This window comes from Athene noctua, chromosome 12, assembly GCF_965140245.1.
Source record: "Athene noctua chromosome 12, bAthNoc1.hap1.1, whole genome shotgun sequence".
NCBI classification, from domain to species: Eukaryota; Metazoa; Chordata; class Aves; order Strigiformes; family Strigidae; genus Athene; species Athene noctua.
Window position 1 is genome coordinate 250,289 of NC_134048.1, and position 15,403 is coordinate 265,691.

The following is a 15,403-nucleotide window of genomic DNA, read 5'->3' on the forward strand; positions in this document are numbered from 1 at the left end:
TTGTGGATGTTTTCTTCCTTCAGGAAATGAAAAATATGAGAAGGTCCTCAAGGAGGTGATAGAAAAGATGGAGGAAGATGGCCAGAGAGAGGAAGCAGCAGTTCTGGGGGGGGCTGTGGCTGCGGAGCCACCCCCAGATCCCTTGGACGCCGTGGTGAGAATGGCTGCTGCCCCGTTTGACGCGTGCCACCCTCCCCCGGTGTCACTGGGTCCCTGGCAGCCCGCAGCAGGCTTCCCGGGGCCCTGCTGGCACTTGGGACCTCCCTGCCCACACCTGCCCATGATCCTGCACAGCTCAGCAGTGCCCCCGGGGCTGCCCCAGGGAGAGATCCTGAAGACCCTGCTCAAGTGATGAAATTTATGGCACTTCGTGATGGGATGTAGGTCATCACTGGGGGATTTGCTGCTCACAACCCAAGCCCTGCCAGGTTTACAGAGCTTAATAGCAGCAGCCTGACTGTGCTCTGGGACTGTGCTGCCAGTGCTGATCTCTCAGAGACAGCAGCCTTATCATGACTCCCTTTACAAGAGAGCTCTTGTCCGAGCTGCTTTGACACTGGCTGGGGGCAGGCAAAGACTTGAAGCTCTGGAAGGTTCCTGGCTTGTCTGTCTGTCTGGCCAGATCAGCTTTTGTAACAGTGACTGGGCAGGCGAAGTTGCTGGAGTTCGTTGCCCTTGAGATGAGGCCCTGCCTGAGAGAGCAGGAGGTGTCACAGACACTGAGCAGCGAGACAGAAGGACCCCATCACCCCTCCAACACGAGCAGGGGGGAGCCTTGGGAAGGACCGTTGCTAACCAGCCGCTGCCTTTCCTTCCCTCAGCTGGACCCTGGGCTGCAGATGCAGATGGAGCAGCTGCTGATGGAAGAACACGCCCTGGAGCAGCAGAAAGCTCTCACCTCTGGTCCCCCAGAGGCCACTGCCTTTGACCAGCGCGCTCGTCAGAGGCTTCTCAAGTTAGTAGGGGCTCCCGTACCCTGTCTCCAGGTGCCCCGAGGGTAGCACCCAGCAGTGCACCCCTGCTCCTGAGAGCTGGGGGTAGTGGGGACTCCAGAAAGGGTCTGATCCTGGTGGCTTTGCCGTGCTCCCTGTGAGCAGCTGAGTGTCCTCACTGCCACAGAGCCACCCTGAGCTTTGGAGGTGCTCAGCTCCCCACAGGCGCTGGGTCCTGCTCTTAGGGCTGAGGGGGCCAGTGCAGAGCATCAGGCCCTTCCAGAGAGCACCAGCACCGTCCCTGCTGACCAGATCTGAAAGAGGCAACTCAAATCTTTGTTCCGGCTAACAGACCACACTGAGCAAAAAGAGTAGGGAACCGCAGAGGCTGACACACCCTTGACAAATCCGGTGGCTCGGATGCTGGTGGGACTGCAGGGCTTACCTCGGTATCTTCCCTCTGCTCCTCCATGAGGAGGCACGGGCACGGTAGGCTCCAGTTCGGGAAGATGCTCTGCAAAACAGATCACGTATGTGCTTTCCCGAGTGAGATTGCTCTGGGAAAGGCCCCTCCCATGAATCTTGCAGGTGTTGATTACCGCATTTGTCCGTGCTGCTTTTGGGACAGATGTGGTTGCAGAGCAGTGAAGATTTCCTGTGCAGGCGAATCCCATGACAAGGTCCTGAAGCACTTTCAGGCTGGGGCTGCACATGGGGCATAGCAGTTTCACTGAGACCGGTGGAGGTCCACTGGACTTACCTACAGTGGCTTCCCGTAGCAGAGGAGCTGTGATAAATGATACTCATTTTAAACTAATTTTATTTTAAGGCCCCACTGGTAGCTGATAAAACCTAGGTCCTATGCTCCTCGTGACTTACCAAAGTCTTATTACCAGGTGGTCAGGCCTTGGATTTCATGGTCTTGAGTTGAGTTTTTACAACAGTGAATCCAGAAATATTTTATTTGCATCTTTCATGCTCTTGGAAATGCAGCCAGGCTGTGGTTTAAGGATTGTCCTTACTCCTCCTTTCAGAGCTGAGCTGCCCGAGTACCTCCTGGACTTTGGGTACGTGATTCTTGGTAACACCCCCATGCATGTCGTGAGGATCACCAACACCGGGCAGTTCCCTGTGTCCTTCTACGCTGACAGACAGGTCCTGCGTGACACAGGTAACCAGTGCTGGAGAGCCTTCACGTGGGCTCGAAGGAGCTGTCTCTGACAGTTTAGCTTAAGCCACTGGATATGGGGAGGTTTTATGAGTGCTTGTATGTATAACTTTTTCCTCCTTCGGACCTGCTGCCTGGTGCTTTAGAGCCTGAGTTCTCCGGGCCAGCAGCACTCTGAGACTCGGCCCGCCTGGGCCTGCCCTAACGCTTCCCTTCCGGGGCTGGGTGGGCTGATCACCTTGGTCACCTCTCAGCATCTTCTGCTCTTGGCTACCATGAGCATCGTCTGATGGGCACTCCATGAGCTTGTGTTGCAAACAGATGGACCCTTTGTGGTTTGGAAGTGCTTTGTTTAAAGTTCATCATGCCATAGCACTTCTGTTCAGCCTTTAGTGAGGAGACAGCCTGTGAGGTCCTCTGTTGTATCAAAACAGGCTTCCGAAACAGGCCGTGACGGTGCCTCGCCGTGTCTGAAGGGTGATCAGGTGCCTCCTCTAAATCGTTTTTCAGAGAGCACCATGGCATGGGGGAATCTTAGTTGGAAATTCTCCTTTGGAGAGGTCTGTGCATCCTTCCCTGGGATCCCTAGTGAAGGAATGGCTGGAGCTCCTCAACTGAGATGTTTCCTTTTTACCATGTGGGTCTTGGATTCTGGCTGTGAAAACCCTTTCTCCTTGTGCGGTGACAAGGGAGAAGGAGTGGCAGTCTTCTCCACAGGTACAAAGGGAAACTTCACAGAGCTGCCAGCCAGGACATACGGCCTTAACGTGCTTGTGACACGTTCATGTCGATTGTGTATCTCAGCTGCTTTATTTTCGTCTGTTCAAGGTTTCAGTGTGGAGCTGGACCGCGTGAAGCACCTGCCCTGCTGCGAGAGCAAGACATTTGAAGTGTGCTTTGACCCACAGAGTGCCAACCTGCCGCTGGGAGAGGTGGACGTGCTCCTGCCCATCAAGGTACCTGCGGCGTGCTTCCTCGCGCCGCTGTGCCCGTGCACCTCTCGGGGCAGGTCGGGGACAGCAGCAGATGTCACCGGGGCTCTCAGCTGGATGCTCTGTCCTTCCCTAGGTAGCAGGAGGCCCCACGTTCCACGTCCGCCTCCGTGCCAGCGTGGCCATGCCAGCCGTCTGCGTCTCCAGGGACAGGCTGGAGTTCTCCACTCTGCAGTGTGGGCAGTGCCAGGAGGAAACCATCCAGCTCCACAATCAGGTCCAGGTCCCCTGTAACTGGCTCATCACTATAAATGAGCCTGTTAAGAAGGTAAAGCACAGACCATGTGTAACACGTACCTTCTCGGTTGGGTTTTCTTTGCCTCTCTTGCCCTTTCTGCCCTGTGGCTGTGTGAGCACTTGGGCTGCAGCTCGTCTGAGGAAGCTTTGGAGGTACAGAGCAAGGCTGGCTCACCTGGACCTGGGCATTAGCTGGTGCTTCACTTCTCTGCCACCTTCCCCTGTTCCTCCTCTTCTGAGGACGGTGCCTCCCCATCTGCCTGCCCTGCCGACGTGTTTTCCCTCCAGTTCAGGCCAGGGGTGGCCTCGGCTGGTTTGGCTGTGGGTGCCCTCAGCACCGTGACGGTGTCTCAGAGCACTGCGGGGACCGAGGGTCTGTCCTCGCAGACCGAGGAGACCTCACACAATTGTTTTCTGGCTCAGGTGGACAAGCATTGGCCAGCGGGGCTGCATCAGAAGGTGCCCCAGAAGTTGAAAGCCCAGCCGTGTGTCTTCGAGGCGCTGCCCTCGGCTGGAACCCTCGCTCCGGGACAGCGATGCCACGTCCGAGTGAGGTTTTCGCCCACCGAAGAGGTGAGATGGGCGAGTGTCACCCCCAGGAGGTCTGGCAGGACAGTGTGGTAACGAGAGCCCAGCACGGGGAGGAGGAGACGGCGTCTGCCTCCACAGAGAGCTTTCTGCAAGCCCTGTACCCACTGTGCCTCAGTTTCCCCTGCAGCACACTCTTCTGAGAGGGGCTTTGAAATCCCCCTGGGGAGCTTGCTCAGAGAGCATCAGGGCACGCTGGGCTGGCTGCCTCTTGGTGCATGGGGGGAAATCTGCCTGTTTGCCCTCGTCTCCCCCTTGCAGGCGCCTGTTTGAGGCTGCAGCGCCCTGGTGCAGAGCAGCTGGCGCGCTCACAGGGGATAACCCTGCAAGGGCCAGTCTAGGCAAGTCCTGCTGCTGGTACCAGCAGGCAAAACAGCCACCGGGCACCTTCCTGGGCACGGCAGGACAGTCGCCTGGAGTGGCTGCTGCCAGCAGTCCCTGTGGCTCTGGCTCAGCCTGCCTGCGCGTTCCCAGGCACTCTGGGAGTCAGCTGCAATGACGGGGCGTTCCCAAAGGCAGTTTGCCTGTGGCCACCGTGGCTTGGAAACTGGCAGTGGGTAACAGGATGGACACAGGTGCTTCCGTGCCTGGGAACAGTCCCAGGGATGTTTTAATTGCTGTAGAGGTGTAACCATCTTGTGTCTGGCTTTGACCAGAGCCAAACACTGAGCAGAGAAGTCGACCCTTATTTCTAGCCAGTGAGAGCTCACCTGCCTCATTCATCGAGCTGATGTTTGCCTGATGCAGCAGTGCCAGGACTGTGTCTGGGCAACGTAACCCTGAGGACCTTTCTCATGAGCATCACACTCCCTTGTGACTAGGTGAAAACATCTGATAGTGCGTTTTAGATTCATCTGACACCAAAATAGCCAGTTAGACTTCACATTAGGATTCATCCCAGTTCCTCAGAGCCAGCATGCAGATGCTGTAGCCCCTGCTGGAAGTAAACATCTGTTTTCCATTCCCCTTAGAGGTACTGGTGACACCCCTGCCCTGGGGAAAGAGTTGAATTTGAGGCCCTGTCACTTGGGACTTCATGGAGGAGCTTTCTGTGCCTCTCTCTTTTCAGAAGTCCTACAGAAGTGAGATGAAGATTACTGTTTGCCAGAGCAGCCAGAACCTCCAGCTGCAGGTCTCGGGGCGTGGGCTGGAGCCACGGCTGGAGTTCAGCCCCCCAGTGCTCGAGCTGGGACTGTTGCTGCCGCACAGCCATGGAGCAGAGGGGACAGTGGTGGTGAAGAACCCATGCGAGTTCCCCATCGAGTTTTACTCGCTGGAGTTCGACCAGCAGTACCTTGCTGAGGAGCAGGTGAGAGGGAAGCTCTGGTCCCCATGTGCACGCTCCCGTAGCTTCACAGTGCTCCAGCGTTCCCGGGTTCGTGCCAGGGAGATGGAGACAGTTCCCAGGGCAAAGCCTGGTGGCATTTCAGGGTTAGCCAGCTCTGCTGGCAGACTGTGGAGGGGCCTGGATAGTCCGTGTTGTTAGAAACACGTCCTGCATATGTCTTCTCTTCCCTACATGCACAGGTCCTGCAGATGCTTAAAGATTATGACTGCCGTAACACCTTATTGCTGCCTCCACGTGCCCCGGGTGAGAAGCTGCCCCCAGAGGTGCTGGAGTACTATCAGGAGCAGAAGAGGCTGCAGGATGAGGAGTCCAAGACTGGGGAACCAGCAGGCCAGGACAACGGTGAGGGTTTGGCATTGGCTGTCCTGAGTGTGGACACAGCGGGGAGTCCAGCCCGCACACCCTGAGCTCTCCACGGGAAGCCCAGGCTTTCAGCAGCCACCCATTCCCCAGCTTGGTGGAGGAATTCCAGCGTGAAAGTCTGTGCCTTGTAACACGCAGACTTTGAAAATGTCCAGTCTCTGTCAGATCAAGGAAGAAAGTCCTCTGCTGGGATCATTCACGCTGTCTCATCCCAGAGCTCATTCGTTTTCTCCTCCGTGTTTGATGAAAGCCAGTCCAACGAGGTGGACTCTAAATCTGAACACAGAGGAGAGGGAAGGTGTTGAGAAAAGACAGGGGATGGGTATTGTTGCAGACGGGACAGGGACAAGTGAGAGGCCAGAGAGGTTCTCCCCAGTTTTGCCAAATGAGCACCTTTTTGCCCCAGGAGCTGCTGGGATCAGGGTGATGCTGTTCCCTTTCCTAGGCAGGGCAGCGCGCTCTCTGTCCTGCGTGACACTGCAAGCCGAGATGGCTTTTGGTGACCTCCTAAGGGCAAAGGTGGGAGCTCTTTGCAAATGTGTTATGATGAATTCAGAGCCCAGCTACATCTCCTGGAGTAATATTCCTAAAGCATCCAGCTTTTGGATAATCGCTCAATGTGCAAATGGAGCCTCTCCCTTGGGACAGTGTAAAATGCCTGGTTCTGCCTGTCCGCCCCTTACTCAGCAGGACCTGGGACCACGTTGACAGGTGACGGGACATTTGGCCCAGTCCTGTTAGGTATTGCCAAAGGCTTGTTCTTTCCTCTTTCTGCCAGCCCATTTCCTATACTCTGAAGAGGCACCTTGACCACCATCTAGGGCAGACCCTGATCTGCACAAGCCTAAAGGAGGGGCATGGTGAGACCTCGGTGTGGTGTTGGTTTCAGCAGAGTCTTCTCTCCCAGGATCTGAGGGGTTGGGGAGGATGATCAGGGTCATAGGTAGGCAGGAGGCTGACTTTTCTATCTGGTTCCGCACAGCAGAGCATGGGCAGAGCGTCACCAGCAGCAGGGCGGCCGCGGGAGAAGTGACCGACAGCCCTGTGCATAGGGCCATCGCCCGCCACCTTGGCATCGATATCTCTGCAGAGGGGCGCGCGGCCCGAGACCGCAGAGGGATCGTCGTCATCGTCCATGGGGCACCCCTGACAGGTAGGTGAGCCGAGCCCGTGGCTGCAAGGAATGCGGGGGGAGCAGGAGAGACACGTCCTGGTGGGCCGTGCTGCTTGATTGACCACTTGAAGCGAAGCGAGGTAAGCCACAGCCCTGCTGGTACATGAAATGGTCCCAGGCCTTCACCAGCTGGGGCAAGTGCTGTGGCTCGCCCCGTGTCCACAGAGCCAGGCTATCCTCCCCCCACACAGGGTGGCCGTGTCCCCGTTGCTTGGTGGGAGCACGGTGCCTAGTGCCCAGGTTGCCTCATGGGCGCGGTCCCTCGCCCACACTGACCCCCAGCCCGTGCCCAGACGTTGCCTGAGGCAGCGCCGGCCAGCGCAGGGGTGGTGGGACCGGGCTCGAAACAATGTCCTGGCCCAGGGTTGAGGTCCCCACGAGGGACAAAGCGCTCAGCTGGGTGTGAGGTGGAGGTGATCCGCCTGGCTCTAGAGGACAACGCTTCCAGCCGTGCTCAGCTCCCTCCCTCGTGGTCTCCCCTAAAGGGGCACTTGATTTCCCACTGTCCTTGAAACTTTGAAATCCTGTCTGGGGACTTTCTAGAGCCTGTCCCTGAAAATGCTTCACGTGCAAGTGTCACCAAGCAGTCTTCCTCTCTCTCAAGGAAAGACAGCAGCAGCGGTTGCCCTGTCCAAATACTACGGCGCTGCCTGCTTGTCCATCGACGCCGTGGTGACAGAAGCCATCTCGGACAGGAGCAGCTCGGCAGGGCTGCGCGCCCGGGAGCTGTGCACCGGGGCTGCCATCGAGCAGAGCTGCAAGGAGGCAGAGGGTGCCGGTAAGGAGACACGCTGGACCCAGAGCAGCGCTTCAGAAACCCACCCTGACCGTCCGCTTCTGCTTGCTCCAGAGAGGGAGTCTGACAGCCCTTGGGTCTCTTAGGGAACATGGGTGCAGCGTGCAGAAATGCAAAGCCATTTCATAAAGCATTTCATGTTATTAAAGAAAATAATCTCTGTTTTAAGGGCTCAGACAGGGGCACTTTTACTGCCTCTGGGCTTCTCAGCACATACTCCTTTTCCTAGGAGTGGTGAGGCACACCTGAATTTTTCTCAGGGTTTTTTTACATTTCCTCAAAGCTGAATCCAGCTGACTCCTCGTGGCCATCAGGCAGAACTGATGCCCACTTGAACAAGGAAGAAGCCCTCTGAAGCTGCTCGTGAAGCACTAGACAACTGACTTTGAGTGTGGCTTCAGAAACGTGAGAGGAAGGGAAGAATAACCTCCCAGAGTTTCAGATGAGACTCTTTTCTCCAGAGGTTTCCCTATACACGCTGTCAGGTCACACAGCTCGTGCATGTGGTGCTGTTCTGCACCTGAGACCAGAGACTTTTAGAAAACCTGGTTGGGCAGTTGGTGCCCCGAGCTCTGCAGGGTGAGGCCAGACCCTGGTTCTGGTGGGGGAAGTTTTGCATTGCTCAGCTTTGAACCTGGTTGGGTTGGGAGCTGGCGGAAGGAAGAAGGGTCTGGGCCCCAGGTGGGGTTAGCCCATGCGGAGGATTTGGCTCCAGTGGAGATGGGGATGCAGCTGGGGCAGGGCTGCATGTTACCGTCTCCACGTGAGAGTGCAGGATGGGCGCAAGGTACAGAAATGATGCTCCTGGAGGATGGAGCCTTGGCTTGATCCGTAGGAGAGCTACTGTGCGGCGTCACCTGCGTGCACATTTGTGAGGAGGGATGCGGAGCTGTGCCTTAAAAACTCTCTGGCTTTAAAATCCAGTATCAGGTGGTGTGCTTTACCATGCTAAAAAGAGAAGCAGGGCAGGAGCTGCTTCTGGAGATGGGTGCTGCTAGTGCCCGGCAGGCTGGGGGACGAGGGCCGTGTCCCTGCCAGGGCGCAGGGCTGTGTCCGTTGGGGTGGAAGGTGCCTGCTTGCTCCCCACTGAGCGTCTGTCCCCTCCGCAGGTCACAACGCAGATGAGTCCCTCGGCGAGCAGTTCCACGCCAAGGCCAAGCGCAGCCTAGAGACGAGCCGGTCCAGCTCTGTGGACAAAGTCAGCCGGCAGTCCGTCAGCTCCCAAGGCCAGGTGAGCACTGCGGCAGGCGAGAAGAGGGATGGCCCCACAGCCCGATCCCAGAAGCAGCATCTGATGGATCTGACAGGCTCCCAGGTGAAGCACGGCCTGCACTGGTTGATGCCTGGGACCTTTCTGTTGCCTTTGAGAAGTGAAGGGGCCGCTTCCAGTGGAGGCTCTGCGTCACCCAGAGCCTGGTGCGGGGGTCTGTAGTGCAGAGAGCCAGCTGGGCAGGCTGGGCATGGCTCGGGCTGGGAATGAAACCCTGGCAGAAACACTCTACGGCATCTCAGCCGTTGGTTGGCAAAGTGCAGTCCTGGCTAATGTGGCTGCAGCCGTGGGCAAAGCTGCGGGATGCTGCGCTGGGGGCTTGCGAGCTTGGGTCTCTGCTGGCCACGCACGCACCCTCCAGCGTGCTCCCCCGGAGCTGCTGGCCTGCAGTTTTGTTCTATTCTCCTGCTAGGGAGAAACCCCAGCTCCAAGCTCAGTAGTTGGAATTGTTTGGGGGTTTCCAAAGCGGTTGATTTTTCTGGTGACGTTCAACATTGCAAGGCTCATCAAGTTCTCACCTCTCTCCCCGTCCTTGCTTTCCTGCGCAGCGATCGCTGAGCATCGGTAGCAGCACATCAGAAGAGCTGGGCTTTAGGAGCTGCGTGCTGCCCGAGGACCTGCTGGTGGCCATCCTCTCTGACAGGCTGCAGGTACGTGGGGTGGGGGCGTTCTTGCTAGGGAGAGACAGGCAGCGAGGTACAATTCAGAGAGGAGGAGGAGGGCTGTGCCTGCTCTTGGAGGAGTCCTGGGCTGCGTGCAGGGATCCGTGGGTGAAGCTGCAGATGCCATGAGCTGGCAGAGCGCGGGAGAAGATCAGAGCTTGTCTGAGCTGCTGCACTTGGAACTGGGATGGCTGGTGATCTCTGACGACAGGCTTTAGTGACTGGCTGAGAGCCCAATGCGTGCGACAGCTGACTTTCTCTTCCTTTTTGGCTTTATCTGCAGCTGAGCGACTGCTACCAGGGAGTGGTGTTCGATGGCCTGGAGACCCTCTTTGCACGCAACACGGCGTCTGCTCTCCTCTGCCTGCTCAAAGCTGTCAGAAATCGGCCTTACATCTATTTTGTGAACCTGTTCCAGGATTATGCTTCTTGGAAAGCCAGGGAGATGGCCGCAAAAGAGCAGGAAGGTGAGACTCTTCGTCTCCGTAACTCTGACATGTTCTCTCTCAAGCCTTCAACCTTACCCGTGTGTATCTGGGTTACCAGCAGAACTTGTAAGAGGGGTTTTTATTAATCCATCCACCTTCTGCCTCGGTGTAGCCAGCACTCAGCTCACAGTTGCTTAAAATACAGCAATGCTGAGGCTGACCTCAGTCTCTAACATTAAAGCTTGGGCACAAGTGTAAGCTGCTGTGGCTCAATAACTAACCACCGGCCAGCCGTCCACGGCGCTGGGGCGTGTGAGCCAGGCAAGGCACGGGAACTCACTGAGCAGCGATAGTTTGGGGGCTTGTCTGAATTTTGAAGCGGGGATGTGAGCTCGCCAGTATCTCCTGGCAGGATGATAGGCTGGGTCGGGACAGAGTTGTGAATCCTGGCAGCTCACCCAGAGCAGCAAGCTCTGCTTGCAGGCACTGACGGTTTCTCCTCTGGTCTGTGCTGAAGGACGGGAGCGGGAAGAAGCTGCCAGGAGGGAGAAAGCACGCCTCTGGGAGATGGACGAGGACGAGTATGATGCCCTCACCGAGGAGGAGAAAATTCAGTTTGATAACAGTATACTGCAAGTCAAGCGTGAGAGGAAGAAGAGGTCTGTAAGCCCTCTATGGGTGCCTCCCCAAGATAGCGTCCCCGAAGGGTTTCCCTGCTCCGGAGACCTTGGTTGAGCTCAGAGGGGTTACCAAGGTCAAAAGCATTAATTACCAGCAGCACAAGGACTGCCAGTTCCACCTCCCTGGTTCCCAGCAGAGGAGGCACCTTCCTCCGGTGAGATGAGAACATCCTCTCTCCGCTTTAGTGGTGAGCCCTTCGGCTTGGACACAGGCTGCAGGGAGCTGGGCTCTGTGCTTGCCTTGCCACTGTGCTTACAGGTGTCTCTAGTTAGTGATGTTCATTCTCATCTTCTTCATCGCCCTTCTTCTCCAAACCAGAGGGGTTGTGGTGTGGGTTGGTGTGAGGCACAGCTGTGCTGGCTTGGTTTAGATCCCAGTCCTGGTGTAGGTGAGGCCCTTGCACTGCTGAGCTCCCAGGGTTTTCCTTTACTGAGTGACACCAGCCATAAAGCTGGTTTCTCCTAGGCTCAGCTTCAGCTGCAGCAGCAGGTGAGCCTGGGGGAAGCTCTGATCCCGCAAAGCAGCCCTGTTCAGGAGGATACACAGGATAAGCTTATGGCTCTCTTAACTCCTGCCTGAAACTTGGGGAGGGACTTGCTTAAAGCGAGCCTGTGTGTCAGCACTTCTTTCAGCCCCAGCTGAAGTTTGTTTCCCTGGATCAGCCAGTCTTTGGCAGCATTGCTGGAGGTGTCCAGGTGGACCTTACTGGAGAAGTAATGCAATTTAGACCTTGTGACAGCAAAGCCTAGATTTGGCTGGCCCTGGAGGTCCCCTCCCGCCTTCCCTCACTTTGGATGTCCCAGCCTCCCCAGGTTGAGGGAAGTCCACAGAGCTGGTCTAACGGTTGTGCCTGGCCTCAGGGTCAGTGAATGAAGTGCGGGACCAGCTGGGATTGCAACGAGCCCAGATTTCTGGCGGTGACTCTTGGGGATGTTTTGTTTGTCTTGCTGAAGGGAGATGGAGCGGCTGGCTCAAGAGCTTGAGGAAAAGCACCGGTGGGAGCTAGAACACTTGAGGGAGGAAGAAGATCTGAAGAAGTCATCTAAGTGGGCCAAGAGAAAGCCTGGGAAAGATAATGCTGCAAGGAAGAAAAGCCAGCCTGGAGTCGGGCAGGTGGGTGGTTGTGTTTATAGAGATGAGTAAAAGCCCTGGGGCCCCTCCTGCTGAGCCGAACCATTCCTGGCGCAGCCAGCAGCCACCCGCAGTGCTGGGGATGAGCACCTGGCCGTCGGTAACACACGCGGCTGTGCTGGGAAACAGCAGCCAGTGTTTGATCCTGCTGCTGCTTCGCCAGGGCTATTTTTGGCTGGGTTTGTTGGGTAGAGCTGCTCTTCTAGGGTCATGCTGCCTTTGAGTCATGGCTTCACATAACTCCGAGCCCTAGATAGTTTTAGTCCAGCATTTGTCCCCGTTCTGCATGTGACTTACACCTCTGAGCCCTGACCCGCCAGGGATGTGGTGTCTTTTGCTACCTGTCTGGCAGGAGATACCACCAGGCCCTCTAGGTATTCATTAGCAGCCAGACTTCCCAAAGTGTCAGCCAGACATAGGGATGGATGCTCAGCACACCAGAAACGTGCCCGGAGGACTGCACAGGAGTAAGGAGGTGTCTTAAGTTTGGGTCGGGGAAGCTGTTCTGTTTCTCAGCTGGTTTGCAGGACTCCTCATCAGTCTGACACTGGGGAGTTTAGTTTCAGTTGAGCTCAACTGGGTACCAGCTGCGCTCTGAATTGGGATTTGTAGAGCACCTAGCACAAGCCTCAGATGAGACATGGGGTGCTATTGCAAAGATCGCTGCTGTCCTACAGCATTTGAGTTGGTGCTTGGAAATGCTCACCGCTTTTTCCTGCTCCTCCTGCCCAGAATACGAACGCATCCACCAGAAACACCAGAGCATCCATTGGCAACCTGTCCGAAGTCACCGAGGGGGGAGAGAGGAAGGGATCTGCAAAGGAGCACCCGGACTCTCTTGCAAGTGACAAGGAAGATAAGAAAAAGCAGAGCGAGGCTCCCCTGGCAGATGTCTGCTCAGCAGAGGTTGTACAACCTGCGGACCCGGAACAGGGAGAAACTAAAACCGAGGCGCAGAGTGACAGCGAGAACTTGGCCCTGAGGTTCAAGATCTACGAGGCATCGCAGAAGGATGTCACACATATTTTGTCATCCTGGGACAGGGCTCAGGGTATCCTGCTGTCCCCTCTGAACCAGGAGGTGGTACAGCAGCAAGTCCAAGGCCAGCGCCGTTGCAGGAGCCGAAAGGACAGAGAGAAGGAGCACCAGGAGAGGCTGGAGAAGGAGCGTCTGGAAAAACTGAAGGCTCCTGAGGACTCCAAGTTATCTGGGCTGGAAGGGGAAGGTGCAGAAGGGTCATCCAGAGGCCAGGACGTTGGGGTGCCCTGCCTGGACATCCAGGTGCTGAGCTCTGCAGATGTGACGAGGGCGATCCTGGAGAGTGGCAAGCTGCCAGCGGCAGAGCAGGTAAAGCCCTGTGAGGCTCAGATGCTGAGCCTGCCGTGGTCTGGGTCCTGGTGCATTGTGTCCCGCCAGGTGACAACAGCACAGAGCCTTGTCCAGGCCACTGATGATGTTCCACGATGGCTTCACAGCAGCCACGTGGCTGGGGAAGTTCTTGCCATCCCTCAGGTCGGGCAGAAGAGCGGGGGGCTCTCATCCTCTCTGTTCAGAGAGTTTCCCAGTCTGGAAATCACTTAAAATGGTCCCAGGGCAGGGCAGCTCCTGGTCATTGTTTCCTTCAGCCGAGTCACTCAGATTTCTCTCTAGGTCCCACTTGTAGGTCCTGGCACTGCTCTGGAGCCTGCCCACCCTGCTGGGCATAAAAAATCACTGTACTCCATCTACATAAAAAAAAAACATTGCCAAAAGCTCAGTGTCTTTCAGGGAGTGTGAGGATGAAGGCGACGGGAGCATAAACAGGGTTTTCTCTTATGCTTTAGATCCTGGATGACTTGGGACTGGGTCCCTCGGGGCCTCCCATTCCACCTACGGCTTTCTACTCCGTGATCCGCTACCCGGAGAAGCGGATGGTCCCTGCAGCAGGAGAAGCCCTCGAGCACTTCGCCTTTGTCGTGCCTGAAGGTGCCACTGCAGAAGAAGAAAAGAAGAACACCAGAAGTCTCTTGGATGTGCCTGCAGTGGAGGTGCCAGGGCAGGGTCCAGGCTGGGTGGGGGCATGGGGGGCAGGTGGAATGGAAAAGGATCACTGTGGAAGGGCAGTGAAGACATGACAGGGCCCCATGTCTGCAGGCATCCCTCCTGTCTGTCTGAAAGAGACAGCTCTGCTTGAAACATGGGGCAGTTCTGTAAGATGAGAGGAAAAAAAAATCAGCTAAACCCTTCAACTTCCCTTGAGGAGAGGGTCCTGGGCAAGGAGGGGTGTTGTAGGCAAAACAAAGTCCCATAAGGAAGACCAAATCCGTGGGCAGAGGTGGTTGGTGGTTTATTCTCTCTCCCGTCTGTTAACAAACCCGCAGCTTTCTCTCTGGGATGGGGGTGTCTCAGGGCAGGTCTCACCTCTCTCCCTTTCCTCTCTGCCTTGGTGTGAAGGTGTCAGAGGAGCAGGTCACGCCAAGCAGGGGCCAGTCGGGGAAGGAGAAAGCCGCGGGCAGGCCGGAGGCTGTGAGGAGGAAGCGGAGCTCCAGCCGGGCGAGGTCTCCAGGCAGGAGAGGTCTCCAGGCGCCGGGCACGGGAGCACCCACGCAGCGCCCCGGGGCACGCCAAAGCGACATGGACATGGCCCCATCCCCGGGGAGATCCGTCAGGTGAGCCGTGAGGGAGGAGGCGATCCCTCTGCTTCACGTCCATCTTGCCAGCGGGGTCCATCGTCCCCAGCCCCGCAGGGACCCTCTGCCGGGGCCTCCATGGGATGGCGAGTCCATGAGCCGCCTCCTTCTCTCGTTTGCTCGTTAGCAATGTCTGAAGCCTCCTCTTTCATTGCCAGGCTGAGCAGCTGCCGGTGGATAGTGCCTGCCCACGGCGAGGTAGAACTGAAGGTCCAGTTCAGCTCCACGGTGCCGGGGCAGTTTGATCAGACGCTGCATTTTGAGGTGCTGGGGACGAACCGACAGTACCAGGTGCACTGCAGGGGTACCTGCCTGTATCCCACCATCAGCCAGGACCCCCACGGTAAGGCTGGGGCATGGGAGCCTCCCACACTGCTCCTCCCTGAACTCAGAGCCAGGGCCGCCCCTTGTGCCCCAGTGACCTTCTGGCTCGGGCAGAGCATGCTGCCTGAGCCGCCCAGTGTCTCTTCCCGTGCTTGGAGCTGGGAACCAGTACTGGTACTATGGGAGACCTGGGCTGGTCTGAGGGATCAGAATGTAAGTTTGATACTGACTTTGAGCAGATAACCACGTACCCTTAAGAGACGTGAAAGTCCCGAGAAGAGCTGAGAAGATCAAGGAACTGCCAGACCAGAACTGCCTGACCGCAAGGAGAGGAAGGTCATCGAGGCTGCAACAGAGAAGAGGGCATCCAGCCGTGAACTGTTAGTCTCCACCAAAACCAGTCGTACATGGACACAAACGCTGCATAAAGTCATTAAAAGGCTTGTTGGAACAATAAAGTAGCCATTTTGCACAATTCGGTGTTTGTCGTGTCCATCTCAACAACGACAAATGGTGGCCCCGATGTGATCCCAACACCGAGGAAATAAATAACGGCGGCAGGAAGAGCTGCGGAGATGGAGCCCAGTCAAGCGCAGCGGCGGGGAGAGCTGCACAGTCCCGACAACCTTTTGGAATTTGA

At 56.7% G+C, this 15,403-nt stretch overlaps 1 protein-coding gene across 1 annotated transcript in view; it reads left to right on the forward strand.

Moving 5' to 3' along the window:
- LOC141965212 (hydrocephalus-inducing protein homolog) overlaps window positions 1-15,148 on the forward strand; it is a 101,845-nt gene extending 86,697 nt beyond the window's left edge. Inside the window, 22 exon segments of the mRNA XM_074916462.1 lie at window positions 24-154; window positions 822-955; window positions 1,967-2,103; window positions 2,929-3,056; window positions 3,169-3,360; window positions 3,753-3,902; window positions 4,987-5,226; window positions 5,445-5,634; window positions 5,767-5,926; window positions 5,928-5,950; window positions 6,614-6,781; window positions 7,407-7,580; window positions 8,708-8,923; window positions 9,370-9,518; window positions 9,814-9,997; window positions 10,476-10,617; window positions 11,593-11,752; window positions 12,503-13,117; window positions 13,594-13,797; window positions 14,204-14,418; window positions 14,598-14,782; window positions 15,003-15,148. Of these exon segments, the coding sequence (XP_074772563.1) occupies window positions 24-154; window positions 822-955; window positions 1,967-2,103; window positions 2,929-3,056; window positions 3,169-3,360; window positions 3,753-3,902; window positions 4,987-5,226; window positions 5,445-5,634; window positions 5,767-5,926; window positions 5,928-5,950; window positions 6,614-6,781; window positions 7,407-7,580; window positions 8,708-8,923; window positions 9,370-9,518; window positions 9,814-9,997; window positions 10,476-10,617; window positions 11,593-11,752; window positions 12,503-13,117; window positions 13,594-13,797; window positions 14,204-14,418; window positions 14,598-14,782; window positions 15,003-15,148 (4,043 nt within the window).
- Window positions 15,149-15,403: the final 255 nt, after the last annotated feature.